Raw genomic sequence first — 25,086 nt, forward strand, 5'->3', positions numbered from 1 at the left:
TTCTACGGTATCTTAGTCACTTAATAATGTTTACCTTCTTGCATTACTCATCTCATATGTATATACTGTTTTTCTATACTATTCCACTGTATATTAGTCTGTTCCACTCTGACATCTCTCGTCCATATGTATATAGTCTTAATTCATTCCTACTTAGATTTGTGTATATTGGGTATATGTTGTGTTATTTGTTAGATATTAATTGTTAGATATTATTGCACTGTCGGAGCTACAAGCACAAGCATTTCGCTACACCCGCAATAACATCTGCCAATCACGTGTATGTGACCAATAACATTTGATTCGACCATACTGTTTAATCAGATTCTTGATATGACACACCTGTCATGTGGATGGATTACTTTGGCAAAGGAGAAATGCTCACTAACAGAGGCGTAAACAAATGTTTGTTTTTTTTTGTGCATTTGGAACATACAGATATGCATTTGTTGGTCACAGACACCTTTTCAAAAAAGGTAGGGGCATGGATCTGAAAACCAGTCAGTATCTGGTGTGGCCACCATTTGCCTCACACAGTGTGACACATCTCCTTTGCATAAAGTTGATCAGGCTATTGATTGTGGCCTGAGGAATGTTGTCCCACCCCTCTTCAAAGGCTGTGCGAAGTTGCTGGATATTGGCAGGAACTGGAACACACTTCGATCCAGAGCATCCCAAACATGTCTGCTGAGTATGCAGGCCATTATCATGCTGAAACATGAGGTGATGGCAGCGGATGAATGGCACAACAATGGGCATCAGGATCTCGTCACGGTATCTTTGCGCATTCAAATTGCCATCGATAAAATGCAATTGTGTTCGTTGTCCATCGCTTATGCCTGCCCATACCATAACCCCCCCGTCACCATGGGGCCCTCTGTTCATAACGTTGACATCAGCAAACGTTGACACCGCTCGCCCACACGACGCCACACATGCGAAGAGGATGGGTTAATTTATCTATTATATTTCTTTAAATTGTGTGCACTTCTTCAGATTCTTCTGTATTTTTAGTATGTGTATGTGCTGTGAAAATTATTTGTCTATATATTCTGTCAGTAAATTATAATTGTTGTAGTCAGCACCATTTCACCAGGTCAAATTCTTGGTGCATAGGCCCATTGATGAATGAAGGTAATTCTGATTCTGAAAGCCAATGCCTTACTACTTGAAATGTTGATTGCAAGTATACTCCAGTGACGCATTTTTTTCTTCATGCATTCTAATGTTGCATGGATGTCTGGTTTCAAGTAGAGTTAGAGAGAGAGTGAATCAATTTCTCTCTACATTCAATGCCATGTGTTCAAATCAAATCCAATTGTATTGGTCACCTACACATTTAGCAGATGTTATTGTGGGTGTAGAGAAATGTTTGTCGTTGGATGATCAATTTGGTGGGTTAATTAATAAATAAATAAATAAATTATAAGATACTATTGTATCCTTTGTGCTATTATGGGCCTTTCTCTACTGCAATTGGACAAACCACACCCCTTTCATGTTGCACCAAAACACAGCCATTACTTGTTCTTCTCCCAGAATGCACCTCGCTGTGCAGTGACGATGAGCACAACAACAAAACACAGCTAGCTGCAGAATAGGGTGTTAGCTTGCTAGCTACTTGAAATAAACATTAGCTGGTGTTACACAACCCATGGCGAAGAAAATAGATCAGTGACAAGCGAAATGAGAAACCATAAAAATGTGTACATAGCAATATGAATCGACCGTAAAAACTAAGATTGAGTCAGCTACATTAAAGACTAGATAATCATACCTCATAGCTAACTAACAACATTTTCGGCTAGTTTTCTAAAACTAGCTAGCGCTATGCCATTCAAGCTAAACCAAGTTAGCCAGCTAGCTCGCCAAGGCGGGGGGAAGGATTGGAGTAAACAACAACGGTAAGAATAGGTTTCTCATTGCTAGACATGTCAGTCATATAAAATTACATACCGACCGCTTCACTGTCATGGGTGTAAACTTAAAAGAAAGATATGGCTAGTTAGCCAATGTTAGCTAACCTAGCTAACGTTACCTAAGTTGATGAGAAACTGCGTTAATCTAGCCAGCTATTAAAACCGTCAGAGGAAACTAAATGATTTAAACTAGACATGTATTAGTTAATTCGTTAACCAGCTAGTTATGTCGATAGTAATCAATGTATGTTATATTTGCATGTCCCTTTGTCGTCTTTCCTTTGTCCATCTAGCTAACGTTAGCTAGCTAATGGTCTGTTAAGTTACGCAAGCGCATAAAGTACTAACGAACTAAAGCTTTCTAGACACCGACAGTGTCAAGCAAGGCCTCGTAGCGGATCGTCGGAGAGCCATAGCTTTCCCCGCAGGTACTTGCCACTTTCGGTAACTAGCCAACGAACGTTAGATTGCTACAGCGCATTCATTGACCCAGGGCGTATTTCCCCAATACTTTTACTTGTGTTGTGTTGGGGCCGACCAAACCACAGCAGAATGCCATTAAGTTATCTAATTTAGCTGTCAACTAGCCATTGTTTGTGATAGTGTCTAGCCAAGTTTCAAGGTGAGACAGGCGTTATCTTGTTTACAACGTGAATAGCCAACTTAGAATGCTAGTTCGCCGATGTTAGCTTTTGCTAGCTTGTTACCTAACCTAGCTAATTTAATAGCCAACATGACTCAGCCTGTAACGTTAGCTACAGCACTTGACTGCCTATATAATATAGTGACTGTGTCCATTAACATTTCTCCTGAGAAATTTTGCTGGGCAAAGCAGCAACGTCTATATATTAATGTTACAACTAGCAAAACGTATATGGTCGCGTTCAAGTAACACGTTTAGGCTAGAAGCCCCACGTCTGTGGCTGCTTTTCAGTTCTCACCTTTGAAAATATCGAAATACATTGCTAAAACACGTGTATGCAATCTCATGTAGCTAGAAGTTACATGTTAGTGAGGTAAACGGCAAAGTATTCCAAAGTCTTTTGTAAAGTATTTTGTTTGTATTTCATGTATATGTTTTGGATAAGCCTTATGTGATACAGGCCAATTAACGTTAGATGATGTAGTTTATGTGTCAATAAGTGTATTTGGTGGACCTTGTAGCTTCCAGTAATGAATAGTATACAGTCGCAACCAAAAGTCAATACTTATTGGACCTTTTTTGTCTTACACAGGGTGGTGTTGAATGACTAAATGATCAAGATAAAGGAGTGTGACGATCGCTGGAGGATTCGACATGAAGTTGTATGTGTTCCAGGTCAACAATGGAAGCACTCTGGCATTTGACACAGAGCTCGCTGTCCAAACGTAAGAGCCATTTAAAAAAAAAAAATATTTCGGATGACCTACATCCATTTTCAATTTATCTCAGTCATAACAGAAAATTTAATGTATGCTTAAATCAAAAAGTTGTCTGAATTTGATCATGTGGCCTACATGTCTTGCAGAGTGTTGGACCTCAAACATGCCATCCAGGTCAAATACAAGATTGCAACCCAGCATCAAGTTCTGGTTGTCAATGGAGGGGAGTGTATGGTTGCAGAGAGGAGAGTCTGCAGCTACAGTGCCGGCACTGTAAGTTTGCACCATTTGGAATCATTGTTTTTTTTATTTTTATGATTATGTTGCATAAAGGAGCTAGTTTTGACGTAAACAAAATTTGGTGACAGTTTTCTGAAGCCCCTGTGCAAGATGTTGAATTAAAGAAAACGTTTTTATTCCAGACGTGTTCAGTTCAAGTGTCTTGACAATTGTGCTTTTTTTTTGCCCAGGACACCAACCCCATATTCTTGTTCAACAAAGAGATGATTTTGTGTGACCGGGCTCCGACGATCCCTAAAACCACCTTCTCTATTGAGAATGAAATGGAGCTCAAGGTGGAGGAGTCACTAATGATGCCAGCAGTCTTTCACACCGTTGCCTCGCGAACACAACTTGCGGTGGTAAATGTTTTGTTTGTTCTGGTGCAGATACTACTTTCTCAAAATAAGCCACCAATGTTGCTGTACCTTGTTTCACCATGCTACAACATTAAAATCAGATATGAAAATGTAATCTTCTCAGTATTCGAGAAAGGAAAGCTAATGGAACTTATGATTGTTTTGTAATTTCTAGTGTGTTCTAACTTCTGAGTACCTTTCTTTTGCTTCTCCAGGAAATGTTTGAAGTCGCCAAGAAACTTTGCTCTTTCTGCGAACGCCTGGTTCATGATGAACACCTCCAACACCAAGGTTGGGCTGCTATCATGGCAAACCTGGATGACTGCACCCTGTCTTATCAGAAGCTACTGTGGAAATTTGACACGGCGTACATTAATTATCAACAAGAATTTGAGGATATCAAATTGAAACTGACAAAGTAAGTGACCCCCCCTGCATAAACATTAAGTTCAATGCAATTTGAAAGGGGTGGGTGGGGTATGAATGAAACAAATATATGGAAGGATTGTCCTGCTGTGACAGTATAGTCAATAGGTTAAATTTCAATTAATTATTCAGGTTAAATACATATTTCTCACAGAGAATGTGCCTTTTAAGGTTAAGAGATTTTTGCAGGTGTGTTGCGTACCACACTGGCACGTGTGGAATCATCTGCTAATTACGTTTCCCATGTCCCTCTCTGCTGTGCCACACTTGCCTTAATTAATCTGTATCAAAAGACCGTGCCACATGTGACCTGTATCCAAAGATCTAAATTCTATGGGTGTGAACTGACATTTGACATGTACATTTTTAGACTGGGGACAGCAGTTTCAGTCATGGCCAATATCCCCCTGCTGGAGTGTCTGACCCGCCACAGCTACAAAGAATGCATAGAGAAGTCCTGCTCCACTCCAAACAACTACTCTGACGAGACCGAGGAGGAGAAGTCCACCGACTCGGTGCTCTGCCCCTCCCCCAACAAGCTACCTGCATCGTTCTCTGCTCCGGGGGCGGGGGACTCGCCCGACACCGCCGAAGCCCAGGAAAGCAGTGAGATGACGGACAGTAGTGGGCTGAGGGCAGCCCTGCAAGAGGCAGACTCTCCAGAGAGGGCCAGCCCCCTGTCCTTCAACGTCACACTGCTGGACTGGATAAATGTTCAAGACAGGCCCAATGACGTGGAATCAGTCGTGAGGAAATGCTTTGACTCCATCAATAGGGTGAGTCGCTGTTGTATGTTTCTGTCTGTTTTTTCTGTTATGTTTGTCTCTTTGTTTCTGTGTGGCTGAATTGGTCTCTGTCAGTGGAGTGGTCTTGCCATGACTACTAAATGAATCAACATTGGGTGTAAATTCATTTATGAGAGTCTATTCAGTGATGTGTCTTGGTTGTAAAATGCAAAGCAACACAGACAAAATGGAACCATAATGTAAATGTCCTTTCTATTTCAGCTCGACCCACGGGTCATTCAACCATTCTTAGCGGAATGTCGAGACACGATTGCCAAACTGGATAATCAGAACATGAAAGCCATCAAAGGACTTGAGGACAGGTTATACGCTCTAGACCAAATGATAGCGAGCTGTAAAAAGTTGGTCAATGAACAGAAGGAACTTGCTCAGGTAGGCAAAATAAGGCGTGATCTAAATGAGGTAATATCAATGGTGAATAACACACTGTATAAAATGTGCCTATTCATTCACATACTGTATGATGTACTGTATAATGCAATCCAGCTGAAAACTTGTGAATTAAAATATAAAACTAAAGTCACTTGTCTATCTGTTGGCTGTTAGGGCTTTCTGGCCAATCAGAAGCGTGCTGAGAACCTGAAGGATACGTCCGTGCTGCCTGACCTGTGTCTCAGTCACGCCAATCAGCTGATGATCATGCTGACCAACCACAGGAAGCTGCTGGACATCAAACAGAAGTGCACCACTGCCAAACAGGAGCTGGCGAACAACCTACAAGTTCGTCTCAAGTAAGGCATCTGTTAATTCTTCTCATTTATTTTTTCTGTCTCTTTTGGTGCATCTTTATTCCTTTTGAGCGATGCGGCAAACCAAAATCACTCCAATAAATTCACCATAAGTGGTCATGTGCAAGCTACTTTTCTATATATGCAAGCCAAGCTAACACTGACCCTAACCATTGTGAATGTAGATGGTGCTGCTACGTGATGCTGCATGCGGACCAGGATGGGGAGAAGCTGCAGGCCCTGCTGAGGCTGCTGACCGAGCTGATGGAGAGAGTCCGGGTGGTGGACGCCCTCAGCACCGTGCCTCAGATGTACTGCCTGGCCGTGGTGGAGGTGGTCCGCAGGAAGCTCTTCATCGGCCACTACAGGGAGGTCAGTCAGAGCACAGGACTCACTCACAAACCCTTTTCAAAACCCAAGGCCAGCCCACGTCTCTCTTCAGTCCCTACTTGCAGACCTACTGTAACACGATCCTCAACCTCCGGCCAGGCCTACAGATATGCTAGGAACTCAAACAATTAGATGAAAAACGGTGTAAATTGTGCTCTTCTGTTATCTCTCTTCTCAGTGGGCCTGTGCTCTCGTGAAGGATGGAAAGCATCTCTATGAGACCGAGAAGTATAAAAGGGAAACGTTTGGCAAGTTGTTCAGTAAGTTCCATTTTAAAAGTCCTATTTGGTGATTTTTTTTTACGAGTATCCCCTCTGAAATGAACATCCATTAATTCAAACCCAACAGCTGAGCTTTGTGATCCTCTTTGCAGGGAAATGTTTTCTCCGAAATCGGTTGTTTAGAGGACTTGACTCATGGCCCCCCACTTCATTTTGCGTAAGTAGTCAGTCACTTACCGTGTTCTATGAACGTCTATTTCATTTCCAAAATGTTATAATCCAACCCATTTCTCTCTTGTTTTTGTTGTCTCTTTTATTGTGTAGACAAGAAAGCCCAGAAAGTTTGACTTTGAGCTTCCCGATATTTCCCTTGGTGACCTGCAGTACTTAAAGACCTGTTGTCCTACAGAGGTGCAGCCTTTCCTCAGGTAGGCCGTGGTTTCCCTCACGTGCATAGTAAAGAAATAACCATGTCTTGTAACTTGGCACGGTTAATTGAATATCCTAACGGTCGTTGGTATTCAAATCTGTGTTCTTTTTTTGGAGAAAAACGACTGTAGGCCTATTATAACATCGAAAAACTTTGTCTAGATGAAATAATCCGTGTGACATTTTTACCGACAAGGATATACCATGACATTTTAAATTGTACATTTAATAAAATAAACTTATTTTAAACCTTTACACTCGTACCCCTATACATATTGAAAATGGCAGATTTGTGCTTTGATAAACGCCTAAATTGAAACTCAGTGGCTGTACAGTAACATGCGTCACATGACGTCAGAGCTCTGCACTTCACAGATCTGTATGTATGGACTTTGACTGACAGCCGTTCTGAACTTGAGCACCTCGCGAGACAAGAAGTTGCCTCCATCCCTCCCGCTAATTGGGCAACTTTAGCAAATGTTTTGTTGTCTTGAGTTTGGAAATGCTGTAAATGAAGAGGACTGTGTATTTTGAAAGATGAAACATTAAGAATTATAGTAAATACTGCTTTGATGTCATACAAGCAAGCCAAACACAGAGTCCAAATGTGCACTTGGCATTTCCATATCAAAAACTCATGTTGTGTACATTGTCAACGTTTATGATCACCGTTTGATGTACAGTTACAAGATGACATGGTGCCATATGCATTTGCTTCATTATGAGTCAATAGCCCAAAAATCGTTTTTCTCGAATTTCTATTATCCAGATATCTGAAAAAATGTCAGGATATTATTTGAGTAATATAATCATTTCCAGTGTTCATCCCTACTTGTTACAGGCCTACTACCTGTATGATTAGTTTACTTGTGAACACTTGGCTGTATTCTCTGTTGCAACATTCAGTGCAATAGCCCTGGGAGACTGTCCATTTCGTATTGGAGTAAAGTTAGTCCCATGTTTCTTTCCCCCAGGGTTCCAACACTGTGTGATTTTGAGCCTTTGCATCTGCATGTGGAGATGCTTCAACAGTTGGTCCTTGCTTCTCAAGCTGCAAGTGTGGATGAGATGTCTCAAACTATCACCGATTTACTCAGCGAACAAAGGGTAATGACACATTTCAGTGGAATATGGAATGGCAGCTATCTAAAAGCACAGTAAACACTGTCCCTTTAGTGCATATTCTCCACTCACTCCCCTTCTTATTTCTGTTCCTCCAGGGGTCGTGCAGCCAGAGTGCTCAGAGATCCACGGCTGCGGTGACCCCACGGTCCGACAGCACCCCAGGGACTTCCTCCCCCAAGACCCCCTCCTCTCTCAGTCTCCCGGGCCCCCCCTGCCAGCCCCTCCCTGGCCCCACTGCCCTGGAGGACCTGTCCCCAGACAGCATCGATGCCCAAACCTTTGACTTTGAGACAATTGGCCACCCCAACATGGACCCCGTCCTGCAGCAGGCCGGCTCCCTGGACCTGGACTCCCTGGCTGAGAGCCCCGAGTCAGACTTCTTGTCGGCGGTCAACGAGTTTGTGATCGAAAACTCGCCCACCCCCATCAGCGACCCCACCAGCCCAGAGATGATGGTGGAGTCGCTGTACTCGTCGGTCATCAACGCCATCGACAGCAAGCGCATGCATGACACCACCACATTAGAGAGGGAAAACTCCAAGGTGGCTACGCTGAATCTGAGCATCGAGAAGTACCGCTCTGCTGCCGAGGAGTCCCAGGCCAACTTGCGGAGCGTCAAGGATGACCTGTACCGCTTCAGAGGCCTGGTGCTGAAGGAGCAGCGAGACTTTGGCTTTGCCCTGAAGAGCATGACCATTGAGGTGCGCAACATGGTGGACACCATCCGTAAGAGGGAGGAGGAGGAGCTGAGAGAGCAGCACCAGGCCGAGCTCCTCTCTGTGCAGCAGGACCATGAGAAGCAACTTCAGACTCTGACGGAGGAGAACCGGGTCAACCGGAACATCGTGAAAGACGTGCAGCGGGCCATGCTGGAGCTGGAGGGGCTGCTGGAGCGCAAGGAGAAGGAGCTGACCCAGCTCGAGGCTGAGAGGCAGTGCTGGACCGAGGCGGAGAGCGGACACACTCAGAGCCTCAGTGTCCTGGAGCAGAAAATCAGCAATCAGGCCCAAGAGTTGCTGACTGTGGCTGCCTCCAGAGACTCCCTGTACAGCCAGTTGGAGACACTCCACATTGAGATCGAGCGCGGCCAGCAGAAGATCCGCCAGGAGCTGGAGGGGGCTGAGCAGGTCCACCTGCAGGAACTGGAGGAGAGGATGAGGCAGCAGCACCAGGCCCAGCTAGACACCCTAGCCCGGGAGAACCAGGAGGCCATGGAGTGCCTGGCAACGGTGAACAGGGTCAAGCTGAGTGAGGTCACAGACCGCCACGCCGCCTCTCTGACAGAGAGGGACGGCCAGCTGAGGGACCTGGAGGCCCGGGCAACCGAGCTGGCTGACCTACGCTGCAAGCTGGAGGTGGAGCTGGCCCTGAAGGAGTCAGAGATGGAAGTTGTGAGGCTTCTCTACGAGGAGGCCAAGCAGGGGCAGCAGGAAGCCAATGTGAGGAAGGCTACTGTAGAGGCAGAGACCCAGTCCCTCAACGAACAGCTAGTTCAGGTCAACGGGCAGCTGCATGCTAAGAACGAAGAGTACGAGAAGGGCCTGGCCGAGCTCCGGACGCTGATGCGCATGGAGAAAGACCAGTGCATCTCGGAGCTGGTGGGCAGGCATGAGGAAGAGAGGAACCAGCGCCGCAGCGAGCTGACCGCCTTGCAGCAGCAGGCCCAGGACGCAGGAAGGAGCCATGCAGAACAGCTGCAGAACCTCCAACTAGACCTCGACCTGCAGACGGCAGCACTGCGCAACGATAAGGAAGTGCAGCAGAGGAGTTTTGAGGAGCGGGAGCAACACTTGAGGACTGTTATCTGCGATTTGCAGACAGAAAATGATCTGCTCACCAAAAGATTAGAGCAGGACACCCAAGCAGCCCAGGAACGTTTGGAGAAAGAGGAGTCCTTGAAGGCTGCAGTACCAGATGCCTTCAAAGACTTTGAGCAACAAAAGGAGGAGATGGAGAAAAGACTTCTAGACAAAATTAGACAGCTTGAAAATGAGCTTCAGGAAAGACAATCCTCAGAAAGGTAAGAGAGACTCATGTACCACTGTTACCAGGTAACCAATAACTGTGATTTGTAATAAACATTTAATCAGCCTTGTAATGAACAAGATGACTAGTTTTAGAGTTCATTCCCTACAATTTTGCATGTTTGCTGAAATTCTACACATTTTGCCATTGGGCTGAGAGAGATGATTTAGCAATTGTATAGATAATTTCAGTCAATTCTACAAATTTTCCCATACGCTGGAATGAAAAATGTGCTGTTTTACAGCTAATTTCCAGTAATTCTACACATTTTGCCATAGGGTGGAGAGAAAGGTTTACAGTTTTTTTTTATATAGGATATCTGAGTGAGAGTGACTAACAAATCAATGGAGGTCGATGATTACTACAAGTTTAAATAGCTGGCTAGACTAATGCCGACAGATAATTTATTTGTTGGACATGGTGGGATCTATTTGTCTGTCAAATTAATTAAGCGGGAAATGGCAGTGGAAAAGCCTTTATGTGCAAATATTGACATAATAACCATCATCTCGAGGTCAACTTGGAGGGTCTATGATATGGTGTGTGTGATCCTCCCACTACGACTTGGGAAATGCAGTTTATTAGGCTACAGATGGAATAAGTTATGACGAACTTCACAGGGTGGTGAAAGTGTATGGTGATGAACTTGATGCTCCTTTAAAAAAACAAAAATGATCGAGGGTCTTATTCTGATGACATGATGATCGATGCTTGCCTGCCATTTGTCAAATAAAAATATCCATAGTAAATTCATCACGTAGACGAGCCTACCCGCACAGCACCTGCGACCAGAGTAGGCACATTTGCTATTTAACACAAACGTTTTTTTGCGACAAAACAACCGGTAGAGTTTAGAATGCGATGGAAACACACTTAACTTTTAGGTTTTTATTCGGTACTTCAAACTGAACCTCTTTAGCATCCGCCCCCCCCCTTTTTGTTATTTTGTAACTCAGTCCCTGAAGCAAGGATGTGCATATTCTTGATACCATTTGAAAGGAAACACTTGGAAGTTTGTGGAAATGTGAAATGAATGTAGGAGAATATAACACAATAGATCTGGTCGAAGATAATACAAAGGATTATCTTAGTGCCGTCTTTGAAATGCAAGAGAGAGGCCATGATGTATTATTCCAGCCCAGCTGCAAATTAGATTTTGCCCACTAGATTTGAGAATATTTGCCTGAAAATTGGTTGCCAATTGGATGGAGACCTAGCTAGAGACTAACATAAGAGGGAAAACTGATACACAATCAAATTTAGAAATGTTCCCTTGTGTATTCTAACTCAACAGTAAGTTCAGACCCCGACTGAGTTAGGATTACACAAACTCGTGTAGACTTCAATTAGCTTTAGTATACACTGAAAATAGCTATTTTCTTGCGTTACGTAGCTGTGTTTAGGGTTTACATCCTGAAAAAGGCCCAGAGGTGAACACTTAAGGGAACCATAACATGTACTGCATGCTTTGTCAAGCTTGCAGGCTATCGGATATTTAAAGGTCTCAGTGCCTGTCATTTTATGTTCCGAGACGAGAACTCACTAGGAACTCCTCACGACACTAACTTGTGAAGAGTATTTAATTTGACCCGTTGACCTACCTGATGTCTACGGTGTGTGACTTGTCTCTGTTACTTATGTCTCTTTCTATCTCTGTGTGTGTGTGCGCTACAGAGAGGCGGGGTTGTCGAAGGTGCAGACAGAGAGTCGGGGATCCGAAGCAGGAGCTCCTCTCTCCCTGGACTCTGCCTTGCAGGAGCGTCTGCAGCAGGAGACGGCCTCCCTGCACACCCAGCTGGAGCTCCTGGAGAGGAGGAAGGACGAGGAGATGCAGAACCTCAAGACCTCCCTCATCGCAGAACAACAGGTCCGTGTTGGAATAGTCCTCACATCCTATTCAGAGGGTTCTTCTGTCGATATTGACCGGCACTGAATCTAGGAGCAGCACCATATTGTGATACACTGCAATGTACTTCCTATACTTTGTACTGTAGTTCGTTTTCCTACATTTTATTTTATAGCTTTTAGCTAAGTGTTTGAGCTTTTTAGCATTTGTCCCATTACCGTTCTTCTGAGGAGGTCTAATTTTGATTCACTGGCAACTGCAAGCAAACTGACTACGTGACCAACACCTGAAATGCTAAAAATACTCCATTACCTCACTACTACCACTATGTGCCCATGAGGCAGCCTTAGTCAGCCCCTACATGAAAGCAGGTCTGTGAGGCACTGTGTGTGTCATAATTATAGCACACAGTGTTCTCATGACCTCATCTTGGCTATGTGACCCTCTTGGAGGAATGAGGTTAAACCACGTTGTTCATTAGAACACAATGTTTTGCCTCTCAAATTGAAAACTGCACCACAAATACACTGCTCAAAAAAATAAAGGGAACACTAAAATAACACATCCTAGATCTGAATGAATGAAATATTCTTATTAAATACTTTTTACTTTACATAGTTGAATGTGCTGACAACAAAATCACACAAAAATGATCAATGGAAATCAAATTTATCAACCCATGGAGGTCTGGATTTGGAGTCACACTCAAAATTAAAGTGGAAAACCACACTACAGGCTGATCCAACTTTGATGTAATGTCCTTAAAACAAGTCAAAATGAGGCTCAGTAGTGTGTGTGGCCTCCACGTGCCTGTATGACCTCTTTACAACGCCTGGGCATGCTCCTGATGAGGTGGCAGATGGTCTCCTGAGGGATCTCCTCCCAGACCTGGACTAAAGCATCTGCCAACTCCTTGACAGTCTGTGGTGCGGATGGAGCGAGACATATGTCCCAGATGTGCTCAATTGGGTTCAGGTCTGGGAAACGGGCGGGCCAGTCCATAGCATCAATGCCTTCCTCTTACAGGAACTGCTGACACACTCCAGCCACATGAGGTCTAGCATTGTCTTGCATTAGGAGGAACCCAGGGCCAACCGCACCAGCCTATGGTCTCACAAGGGGTCTGAGGATCTCATCTCGGTACCTAATGGCAGTCAGGCTACCTCTAGCGAGCACATGGAGGGCTGTGCGGCCCCCCAAAGAAATGTCACCCCACCCCATGACTGACCCACCGCCAAACCTGCTGCTGGGTTGTTGCCCTCCTACGGCCTCCAAAAACATCTCCTGATGTACTGGCCTGTCTCCTGGTAGCGCCTCCATGCTCTGGACACTACGCTGACAGACACAGCAAACCTTCTTGCCACAGCTCGCATTGATGTGCCATCCTGGATGAGCTGCACTACCTGAGCCACTTGTGTGGGTTATAGACTCCGTCTCATGCTACCACTAGAGTGAAAGCACCGCCAGCATTCAAAAGTGACCAAAACATCAGCCAGGAAACATAGGAACTGAGAAGTGGTCTGTGGTCACCACCTACAGAACCATTCCTTTATTGGGGGTGTCTTGCTAATTGCCTATAATTTCCACCTGTTGTCTTCCATTTGCACAACAGCATGTGCAATTTATTGTCAATCAGTGTTGCTTCCTAAGTGGACAGTTTGATTTCACAGAAGTGTGATTGACTTGGAGTTACATTGTGTTGTTTAAGGGTTCCCTTTTATTTTTTTGAGCAGTGTATAAACATTTACTACGCAATGTTAGTTTTTCTATAAATTGGCATTATCATAGGTTTTGCTACCAGCCTAAAACCCAGTGGTCCTCCAAGCCTAAGCTCTTATGGTAAAGCGAGCAGGCTTGATTGACGTCTGTGGTTCTGAGCTCAACCCTCAATTGACTCACTCAGCCTCACCTGTCACCTGTCTGGTAGTTCTTTGTCCTCTGTGACTGCCTCGTTGTGTTTTACTGCTGCTCTATTGCCTAGGTGTCTGAAAGCCTTCATGTCCCCCTCCTCCCTCCCCCCCAGACTAACTTCAACACTGTTCTGATGAGAGAGAAGCTGAAAAAGGAACAGATCATCAGTGAGCTCACAGAGGAGCTGCGGAAGGTTATCCAGCAGCAGGAGAAGGACAAAGGTACCCGACAGTCACGTACAGCTAGGACACTGAGAGAACAGAATGATTTCTGCCCTTTGAACTCTTAATGGGCTGGATGTGCTGGAACTAGATAGCATTTTCTATGCTGTTATTGTTTTCAGAGGTTATTTTGTTGATTGTATTGAAAGTAAGCCGTGCTGCAGTTCATTCATTAGGGGTGGCAGGTAGCCTAGTGGTTTGAGCGTTGGACTAGTAACCGAAAGGTTGCAAGATCGGATCCCCGAGCTGGCAAGGTAAGAAATCGTTCTGCCCCTGAACAAGGCAGTTAACACACTGTTCCTAGGCCGTCATTGAAAATAAGAATTTGTTCTTACCTGACTTGCCAAGTTAAATAAAGGTCAAATTAAAAAATGTATCCTGATATGTTAATTTTGTGTCTTCAGGTCTGATAGAGATGCTGTCTGAGGACCGTGCCATCGTCATGCAGGAGAAGAAGCAGTTGGAGGAGGATCTGAACCGGCTGCGCAGCACAGCCCTGGTGTCCTCTGCCTACTACAGCCCTAACCCCTTAGCTCTAGAGCCCACTGGAGCCGGGGCTAGACTTGGATCTGGAGCATGTCCTGGACCTGGGACTGAGGTTGGGGCTGGAGCCTGCTCCTCGGAGCTCTTCCCTGACCCAGACAGACTGGCCTCTGTGGCTGCCACCAGAGAGGACGACAGAGTGGACTCGGCTGTGGAGGCCAGCATGGTGACTGTGCAGTAAGCATCCCCCAAACACAAACAGTTCAATAAACAGTGATTCAGAAGGACCCCCCCCCCCCCCCCAATCACAATCAATCTGTTGTTTTATAGAAATAAGCTTTGACAGATATACTTCGGCAAAATATTGTTTAAACATATATATATATATATATATATATATATATACTATATGTATAGTATGGAGACATATTTGGTGGAACTGAGGACAGTGAGGACTTTGAAGGTGCTCCTTATTGGATCATGAAGATAAATTATGAATATAAGTTGTCATCTTTCAAAGAATGTTGTCAGTTTTTTAATGTGTAAAAGATTAAAAAAGGATGTTGAAAGTGCTTGTTTGAGATGGCCAGACAAGGATGGACAAAGTGAGGACAAATAACAGAGCGAGGGAGGCTAGGATTGGGAAATGTAAGTTATATTGTTTTTTTCCCCTTCTGTTAACTAACAGTTATGCAGGCTAGCAATCATCATTGCCATCTCAAACAAAAGTCACTTTAAATTCATATTCATGCTTGATGAATTTTTTTCTTCTTTCCCAGAGCCACTATTTGTTTGAATGATTGTCAAATGTGTTAAAAGCTGTCGCCAAAATTGGTCTGATTATTGGCCCTTTGTCTCTTTTATCAGCGATAACATCCTGATGATGTCAGAGGAGAAACAGCGGATACTGTTACTTGAGAGGGTGAGTAAGACATCTAAATGGAACCTGATGAAGTTGGGGTTGGATTGTTGTAGAATTTGACTTGAGCTGTAACACCTTCTGCCATATTTCAGACTTTACACATGAAGGAAGAAGAAAACAAGCGCCTCAGTCAAAGACTGGTAGGTTTTTGTTGACTTTGATGGCTGATTAGAGGAGGAGGAAATGTTGATTTTAATATCATGTGATTGTTTAAGCCAACCATTCTAGCCCCCCCCCCCCCCCAAAATGAACATGTTTTTTCACTTGGTTACCATGTGTATTGTTTACTTCTAGATATACACAGAGTGTATAAAACATTAGGAACACCTGCTCTTTCCATGACAGACTGACCACGCGAATCCAGGTGAAAGCTATGAACCCTTATTGAGGTCACCTGTTAAATCCACTTCAATCAGTGTAGTTGAAGAGGAGATTGATTTTTAAAGAAGGATTTTTAGGCCTTGAGACAATTGAGACATGGATTGTGTTTGTGTGCCATTCGGAGGGGGAATGGGCAAGACAAAATATTTAAGTGCCTTTGAAGGGGGTATGGTCGTAGGTGCAAGGTGCACCGGTTTGAGTGTGTCAAGAACTGCAACGCTGCTGGGTTTTTCACTCAACAGGTTCCCATGTGTATCAAGAATGGTCCACTACCCAAAGGACATCCAGCTGTCATTGGTGGAAGAGGACAAAGGAGGCTGACACGAATTGTGCGGAGCAACAGACTGGCTACAGTTAGTCCAGTGACAGTTCAGTACAACATTGGTGCACAAAGACCCATAAAATAATTCATAACTTGTCATGCCTTGACAAGAATGGGGTATGGCAGCTGATGACCTTACAAAGTTCCACTTCTTTCAGCTAAAAAACTAAAAACTGCGTTTGCAGTGGGCTGAACGAAAACAAGGAACGAAAACACTGGACACTGGAGAATTGAAAAGACATGGTCTGACGAGTCCCCGTTCCTGCTGTTTCATGCTGATGGGAGGACTAGGGTAAAAACATGAGTATATGCATCCGTCATACCGCGTGTCAACTTTGCAGACTGGTGTTGGGGGTGTGATGGTGTGATTTCATGGCACACATTGGGCCCCTTGATAAAAGTTTGAAAGCCACATGAAGTCTGAACATTGTTGCTAATCATGTGCATCCCTTCATGGCAGCAGTGAATCGAGCTGCCAATGTTTTATTTTTTAACAGGATAATGCCCCATGCCATAACGCTAGGATTGTACAGGAATGGTTCTGCGAACATGAAAGTGAATTTGACTTCCTGCAGTGGCCCGCCTAGTCACCAGATCTCAATTCAGTTGTGTATCTGTGGGAGGAGATGGAACAAGCTATTTGGATTAGAGCTCCACTACCAGCCAACTTGACGCTGTGGGAAGCATTGGAGTCAACATGTCCCTAGCATCCCTGTGGAACTCTTTCGAAACCTTGTACAGTCCATGCCCTGACGAATCAAGGCTGTTCTGAGGGCTGTTCTGAGGTGCAACTCAGTATTCGGAAGGTGTTCCTAATGTTTTATACACTCGGTGAATAGGCTGATATAATTCATTTAGCTTTTCACAGGCTTTATCAGTGTACCCCAAGCTATTTTACCCCACCACCACTAGATGGCAATAGCATCAATGCTTCAATCTCTGTTCAGCAGACCTAGGAGCTTTCTGAGCGGCAACAGTAACTTCCTCTATCAAAAGCCTTCTGATAAAGGGGAATCAAAACAATCATACAGGCAGTTTGACATATTGCAGCACTATTGCTCACATACCTAAACAAAAGCATAACAATGCATGCCAAAATGTATCCGTTCCAGCAAGTACATTTCACGCCGCACAACATACGGTACTATTGATGGCTGCTATGCAAAGATCAGTCAGTATACATTTTGGCCAGGAACGCATCCATGGCCAGCAGTGTCAAGAAGATTATCGTCTCACTCTTAACAACCATGACCGTTCTCTCTTTGTAGATGTCTCAAAGCATGTCCTCGGTGTCGTCACGGCATTCTGAGAAAATTGCCATCCGAGAGTAAGCATACGAAGATTGACACACAAAAGTGCTGATGTGTAGTGTATATAGACTCAGTGGCTGTACGTTTTCTCTAGCATATCAAAGTAAGAATCTAGCACCATTTTTGTGTGAAGGTTGACCGCTGTGTCCGTTTCAGTTTCCAGGTTGGCGACTTGGTTCTGATCATCCTCGATGAAAGGCATGACAACTATGTGCTATTCACCGTGGGTCCCACCCTGTACTTCCTCCACTCTGAGTCCCTCACGGCCCTGGACCTCAAACCAGGTCAGAAAATCACCTTTTAATTGTAGGCCTCAATTCTTAAAAAGCATTAAGTTATTATAGAATAAAGTTATAATATACAAAAATTTACAATTGAACTTTTGTTGTATATAATAGACAATTATACTAAGTTATTGTGTAATGTGGTTTTGAAGAGCAAGTTATGTGCAAAAACAAGCAGGTGTCTCTTCACAAGCTGTAAATACTGTTGAATTTATTAACTTGGACAGATAAGTGATTTTGAGTAACCCGTGTCAAAGTTTGTGTACTGAGCATTGGTTTTATTGTGTCGATCACTGACAGATCCTATGTTTACTTCAGCATCAGGAGCCTCAAGACGGCCGTGGGTTCTCGGAAAAGTTATGGAGAAAGAATATTGCCAGGCGAAAAAGGTAAAGTATAGTAGTATATAGGTCATGAATTGTAATAGTCTAGTAGTAGAGCACAGTAGCTTTTTTGAATATAGATGGCCATTAAAGGAGGTCAAATAATCAATAATTAAAATAAAATAATGAACAATCAAAGGATGACTTTCTAAGAGCACGTATGTTGTGTATGTTTCCCATCTTAGGCTCAAAACCGGTTCAAAGTTCCTTTGGGCACCAAGTTCTACAGGGTGAAAGCTGTTCCGTGGAACAAGAAAGTATAGTACAGCCAAGTTATGAGCTGAAATGTATATTTATATTGCATAAAGTTTTAAACACTCACATCATACATCATTTATAGATCTCTTATCAACTTGAAAATGAAAAGAAAGATCATAATCATGGTATTATTTTGGCCTTCAGTTCAACATCTCATCAACCCCGTCTTTCTTTTTAAACTAGAGTATTTGTTGTTGTGGACCAAATGCTATTTCTTTATTAGGGCATGGCCCTAAACACTGGCAGAAAGCATTAATACCCGTGTGTTAATTTGAACAAAAACTATTTGAATGTTTATATATTTAGTTCTCATTCATTATCAGCATTTGTCCTCTTTTGTGGAAAATAGTTCATCATTATCAGCAATATAATTCAAATGAAAATATACATTTATTGTAAATGTTTATGGATGAATGTTCATGGCATGCATATTGATATATTTTCTTTGGTTTTACTTATCCAGATAAATGTTGTAGTTGGAAGTGTAGTCAATGCCGTTTTGTTACTCACGACGCAGTATGGCCCTGAGTTAATACTGAAATGTACATTTTGGCTGACTGACGCAAGCGGTCATCATTGCAATCATTGACGATGCACTTTCCAAAAACAATGCTTTTTGTTCATTCAAAAGGGAAGGAATTGTGCTATTAAATAAAATAAATACAGAGAAAACTAACAGCGCAAAACTTCCCGCTATCATAGAATATTGATATGTAGAAAGGAATACTTGTTTGACTGTGTTTCATGATTGGATGACATTGTACATTTACCCATCATTCAAATCACGGAAGTAACAATAAAGGACTGTATTGTAAAATAATTTAGAGTTTTGAAACAATAAAGGATTGATCCCAAATAACTTTACTCCACATAGTTATTTCAACATATCAGGTACACAACTGACATACTTGCCCATTACAAAATATACACATATAAGATGTAAAGACAGGACAGATGTTTAAAAAGATGTTTCATAAAAAATATGACATTCATTTAACATGATGAGCAACACCTCGGAAGTGCAGCATTGGAGAGAGTATCATATATTGAATATACCTCAATGACCTGCATATGGGGATTTCAGTGGACACTAATTTATGTAAATCATGTCACTGAGCCGAGCCTGCCTTTGGAATGCTGTTAATTAAGGACATAGGAGGAAATGCTGCTTCTGTAGTTCAAGGACAATCAAGTCATTCAATACGCTCCGTGACCACCTGCCTGTTTAAAAACCAGGCTTGTTGGCTCCTTAAGAAATATAGTAGGCCAATATCTATGCTCACTATCTAAGAACATTTAATTAGAGATTTTCATTGTACTACACCAAAAACATTGAATGTAAAGAGACCAAAGAAAAAAGCTCATTATTGCTATTGATTTATTTTAATGGAATGGTGTAGTCCCCCCCCCCCCCCCCCCCCTAACCATTATGCTCAATTGAAAATGTACAAATAGACAAAAGAAAATGTGTAACATTTTGATAATAGCAGTTGTTTCTGAAATCGTTGGTTTGGAAATCCATGTCAGTTCGCACAAGCTATAAAGAAATCATTCTTATTTGATTTAGAATTTCTTCCTTTTGTGGGAAGCATTAGCTAATGTGGTTGTGGTGTTGGCATGCTATGGCAGGAAACAGACTTCAAAAAGGCTTCAAATCAGGAAGAACGGTGCGGCCCTCATGGAGAAGGAAGCACACCAACATCACTTTCCCAGATCACAGTAGGGTGCATCGCAGCTCTCCCTAACCATGTGGGTCTAGGGGTGTTTTAACAATGTTTAGCTCTATTTTCTCCATTAAGCATAAGCCTGTTGTCACATTTGGACGGCTTCTTCATAAATTGATGGTGTGATTCCTACAAAAAAAAAATCAGGACGGGCTTGAATGAGATATGTGACTCTACACACAGAATTCGATGATACCGAGGTGGCCTGGCACACACCAACCATGTGCACTGGATAGGCTCTTAGTGTAAATGTTTACGACCCCCCTCTGAGCATGGAGCTGCTGGGAGTCGCTCTCATCAGGCACAATTGGATTTTAGCATTGCCGTGTTAACGGTCAGCGGTTTAGGATTGTACTCAAACTACACTGAACAAAAACAAAAATATGAATGCAACATGCAACAACTTCAAAGATTTTACAGGTCATATAAAGAAATCAGTCAATTGAAATGAATCCATTAGGCCCTAATCTATGGATTTCACATGACTAGGAATACAGATATGCATCTGTTGGTTATAGATACCTTTTTAAAAAATTGCCTTGTGGATCACAAATCAGTCAGTATCTGGTGTGACCACCATTTGCCTCATGCAGTGTGACACATCTCCTTCGCATAGAGTTGGTCAGGCTGTTGGTTGTGGCCTGTGGAATGTTGTCCCACTCCTCTTCAAAGTCTGTTGCAAAGTTGCTGGATATTGGTGGGAACTGGAACACGCTGTCGTACACGTCGATCCAGAGCATCCCAAACATGCTCAATGGGTGACATGTCTGAGTATGCAGGCCATGAAAGAACTAGGCCGTTTTCAGCTTCCAGGAATTGTGTACAGATCCTTGCGACATGGGGCTGTGCATTATCATGCTGAAACCTGAGATGATGCTGGTGGATGAATGGCACGACAATTGGCCTTTGATTCTCGTCACGGTATCTCTGTGCATTCAAATTTCCATTGATTAAAATGCAATTGTGTTGTCTGTAGCTTATTCCTGCCCATATCATAACCCCACCGCCACCTTGGGGCACTCTGTTCACAATGTTGAGATCAGAAAACCGCTCGCCTACACAGCGCCATTTCTAATTGGTCACATACACATGTTTAGCAGATGTTATTGCGGGTGTAGCGAAATGCTTGTGTTCTTAGCTCCAACAGTGCAGTAGAATCACAGCGTGCCAGTGTCCATCAAAGGTGAGCATTTGCGCACTAAAGTAGGTTACAACGCCGAACAGCAGTCAGGTCAAGACCCTGGTGAGGTCGACGAGCACGCAGATGTGCTTCCCAGAGACGGCTTCTGACAATTTATGCAGATATTCTTCGGGTGTGCAAGCCCACAGTTTCATCAGCTGTCCGGGTGGCTGGTCTCAGACAATCCCGCAGGTGAAGGAGCCAGATGTGGAGGTTGTGAGGCCGGTGGGACGTACTGCCAAATTCTTTCAAACAACATTCTCTGGCGACAGCTCTGGTGGACATTCCTGCAGTCGGCATGCCAATTGCACGCTCCCTCAGAACTTGAGACATCCGTGGCATTGTGTTGAGTGACAAAACGGCACATTTTAGAGTGGCCTTTAACTGTCCCCGGCACAAGGTGCACCTGTGTAATGATCATGCTGTTCAATCAGCTTCTTGATATGCCAAACCTGTCAGGTGGATGAATTATCTTGGCAAAGGAGAAATGCTCAACAACAGGGATGGAAACACATTTGAGAGAAATAATAATTTAGTTTTTTGGGAAAAAAATCTGCGATCTTTTATTTCAGCTCATGAAACATGGGAGCAACACTTTACATGTTGCGTTTAGTTTTTTGTTCAGTGTAGTTCCATCAGTATCAGTTTGACTGATACCTCTCTCAAATGTGTCTCAACTCATCAGCTAAACTATTACCCCAAATAGGCCAATCCGTTATTCAAGTCAATAGACCTTGTGCTGCTCCAAATGCATCAGAATAGAGCTATACCATACAAAATATTAAACAACTCACAATTAGTTTGAAGGCGAATGAGGAACTCAAAGTAGCTAGCAGGGAAGAAAGTGTTGTCTGTCTGAAAACCAGACTGTTCTCTGTATGTGGAGAGGCATTTGAAGGCTGGAAGGAGACAGTATTTAGTCGGCCACAGAAAGAGAAAATGACTGCAATGCAGGAACTTTGAGAGTTATTTGTAATACTATACAACTGCAGTAAATGTACAACCTGTTTTTCCAAAACATACAAGAAAAAAACATTTTAAAACGTCATATTAGAGATTGGATGCATCATACCCTGAATGTTACCTATGCATAACACAGTAGCAGCTTGTCATATTGAATTGGTCTCTTTAATACCATCAGCGCAACAAGTTGATATTAAAGAAGCATCTCCTCTTGACTGCTCATGTATGAAAGAACAATAATAATCATCAAAGATACTCCAAACTGTAAAATGCAAGGGATAACCAACTACCCCTGCTTTGAAATGGCATATATGAAGAATTATTTCCTCCAGGCTTTTAGTTACGTGTCGTCAGATGCAATTCAAACACTCTAATGTTGTAGAGTTATAGTGACATATCAAAAAGATTAAGTGAAAGAGAGCACGCACAATGAATGTCATATTTAGACTGTTAGATTCTAACCTTTGTTACTCATCTCTCTATTTCAAGATCATACATAAGTTGAATGTGATTTTCTTGCCTCTTTGACGCTATAAATTAGATAGAGGGGCAGCAAATAAACAAGTATTATTCACTGAGTAAATATATGCATGAACTCAAAATGGGTAAATTAAAATGAATGGGAAAGCATTATAGCAATCTTATTTTTTCAACATCTAACTGAAGGGTCTGTTGGAGAAGAACCAGTGGCATCGCGAAGGCTGAAACTGCAAACCAAGGAGTAAATAGACTTAATGCCATCAAATTTTCACCTATTCATGATATAAGAATGGGGTTAGGGAAAGAGATTAGGTTATACATCTGCTGTCAGAGACTGGAGAGACCAAGCAGAGAACTTCACCTTAAACAGAATGATCATCAAACAGGCATGTCTCCTATCTTCTCCTTTATTGTCCCTTCTTTCATTCGACTACAGGCACAAACCCAGACAGGTGCAGATTTAATACCTGATGAAATGAGCGAGACATATGAGGGAGTAAGCAGCAATATCTGGATCGTACATTTTCTACCCAGCACATATGAAGAAAAAACACTGTCACTATTAGTAACACATGTTCACATCAATACGGATATTTTTTTCATTCAACACTGCTACTTACTGTGTTGTTACTGCAAATGTACTTCTGATGGCATAGTTTTGTACGTAATTACTACCATAGAGAGAACTCACCATAGGAAATCGGGGGTTTTGGGGCTCCTGCACTCACTAGGAAGAGACAGTGCGTAGGTTTATTGTTGAGTAGCTGTGCTGTGCCCTAAAGGCAAATATGAGGCAAAGTTTGGTAAGTAACATTCTAACGTGTGGTTAACGAGATTTCTTTCTTATCTTGAGTGCAACAGAAAGTATAACAAAGTATACTATATGCATTTGACGTGCTCTTTAAGTAATTTCCACATTCAGTTCAGAATCGTATGTAATCCTCTCAAATATAGAGTGAACTATTCCATTTGCAAATGAGAATAATTATTCAAATACCACACACAACACTAAATCCCATTGATTTCAGTGCATGACACCATTTTTCCATTTCCTCCTCCCCCGAAACAAAACAGCAAAGAAGCCAGTAAACATTAAATATCTGTTGTTTTATTGGGGTAATCTGGCTGCTTAGTAACTGACAAGTAAAAAAATCTATACAAATACTTTTTGGAGGGTCTGAAAATAGATAGTCATTTAAACTGTAACTAACAGCCATGCGTTTTCCAGCTGCAGCTGCAGTACAAAACTATGGCAGTGTTGAGGAAATGACACCAGCTTTGATGGGTTGTATAGCTTTTGAGATGAGCCTCTTTATGCCGCTTGCAGTTCCATTATGGCTTTGTTCGAAAGCTTGTTTACCTGCTGATAACATACACTGGTGGATTCAGGAGCACCGATCCAAAATCTGCTGCCAAAGTCACTCAAGTCTCATTGTACCGCAGGAGGAGAAGAATGAAATGTTTACGCGGAGGGGAATGCAAAATGCTAAATGTGAAATCAAACTATGGGACCAATAAGAGATCAGAATAACTTTGCCAAGGTTTTATTTTTAGGCCCAGTTGCAATGCTAGCTTTCTGGAAAACAGTATATATGTTTTGCCTGTGTGCTCTCTATGGCTAAGCTTGCACTCTATATTGGGGGGGTTTCTATCATTTTTACAAAATGGACAAACATTTATTCATGATGAAATTGAATTAAATCATGGATTCAAACAAACAATCTATTCTATACCATGCATCTCAGTTGGTCTGTAGGTGTTTAATTTTAGAGAAGATGCTATGTTTGCAGATCAAAGGCCTCCTTTTGCTTTGTATATATAATAACATGGGCATGCAGGACCAGGCCCTCTGTGAGTCATGGCCCCAACATTGGGCCACACACCCAACCACAGGCAGGTCTCCAGGGGGCCAGCAGGGCCCCCAGACGGCCATCCATGAGGGCCAGGTGACCCTGTCTCTGGGGTTAGCAGGAAACACTAAAGAGGGATGGGTAGAGAGGCTGAGGAGATACTGAGTGTGAGTGTACGAGGCTGGTGACGGCAGCTGTCAATGGTTTGGAAGGAGAAGCCAGACAGATTGTGCGTTCTGCTGGTGCAGCCAATCGCCACCTGGCAGGCTTTTCCTTGTTAGAACTTCTTGCTGTTTCTGTTCTCGTTGTCAGAGAGATGTTTTTTCCCCTCTCTCCTCGTTTGCGTTTTCATCCAGGAGGGAGATTTGAGATTTGCCAAATGGTTTAGAATGCTTTTGTATGAAATTATTGAAAATGTGCACTCTACGTTCTCGACAAAGTAGGCAGGTTAATCAGTGGCACTATGTCACATCACATCTAAAGCTGTAGAAGTATCCCA

The 25,086-nt window shown here is 42.9% G+C and overlaps 1 protein-coding gene across 6 annotated transcripts; it reads left to right on the plus strand.

Moving 5' to 3' along the window:
* Nucleotides 1–1,522: 1,522 nt before the first annotated feature.
* On the plus strand, nt 1,523–19,246 carry rb1cc1 (RB1-inducible coiled-coil 1). Of its 6 annotated transcripts, none has more exons than XM_021589216.3 (23): nt 1,523–1,904; nt 3,155–3,287; nt 3,428–3,554; nt 3,752–3,922; nt 4,135–4,337; nt 4,716–5,121; nt 5,353–5,523; nt 5,698–5,882; nt 6,065–6,251; nt 6,448–6,529; nt 6,643–6,707; nt 6,815–6,918; nt 7,894–8,026; nt 8,140–10,064; nt 11,744–11,936; nt 13,939–14,047; nt 14,452–14,767; nt 15,398–15,452; nt 15,545–15,592; nt 17,424–17,482; nt 17,622–17,749; nt 18,050–18,138; nt 18,318–19,246. In XM_021589216.3, the coding sequence occupies exons 2-23, from the start codon at nt 3,217–3,219 to the stop codon at nt 18,393–18,395; spliced, it is 4,905 nt and encodes a 1,634-aa protein (XP_021444891.3). In that variant the 5' UTR covers nt 1,523–1,904; nt 3,155–3,216; the 3' UTR covers nt 18,396–19,246. The 6 variants fall into 6 exon arrangements, with proteins under 6 accessions (XP_021444891.3, XP_021444893.3, XP_021444892.3 ...); XM_021589218.3 differs by having other exon boundaries at nt 18,068–18,138; XM_021589217.3 differs by having other exon boundaries at nt 1,538–2,347.
* Nucleotides 19,247–25,086: the final 5,840 nt, after the last annotated feature.

This window comes from Oncorhynchus mykiss, chromosome 28 (assembly GCF_057628025.1).
Source record: "Oncorhynchus mykiss isolate SJ-2025 chromosome 28, ASM5762802v1, whole genome shotgun sequence".
NCBI lineage: Eukaryota > Metazoa > Chordata > Actinopteri > Salmoniformes > Salmonidae > Oncorhynchus > Oncorhynchus mykiss.

Bases quoted from the DNA above. Each gene is read 5' to 3' on its own strand.
- rb1cc1 (XM_021589216.3), top strand. From the start codon at position 3,217: ATGAAGTTGTATGTGTTCCAGGTCAACAATGGAAGCACTCTGGCATTT. The intron at 3,923-4,134 runs GTAAATGTTTTG...TTGCTTCTCCAG, and splicing joins CGCGAACACAACTTGCGGTG to GAAATGTTTGAAGTCGCCAA. The intron at 6,530-6,642 runs GTAAGTTCCATT...TCCTCTTTGCAG, and splicing joins AACGTTTGGCAAGTTGTTCA to GGAAATGTTTTCTCCGAAAT.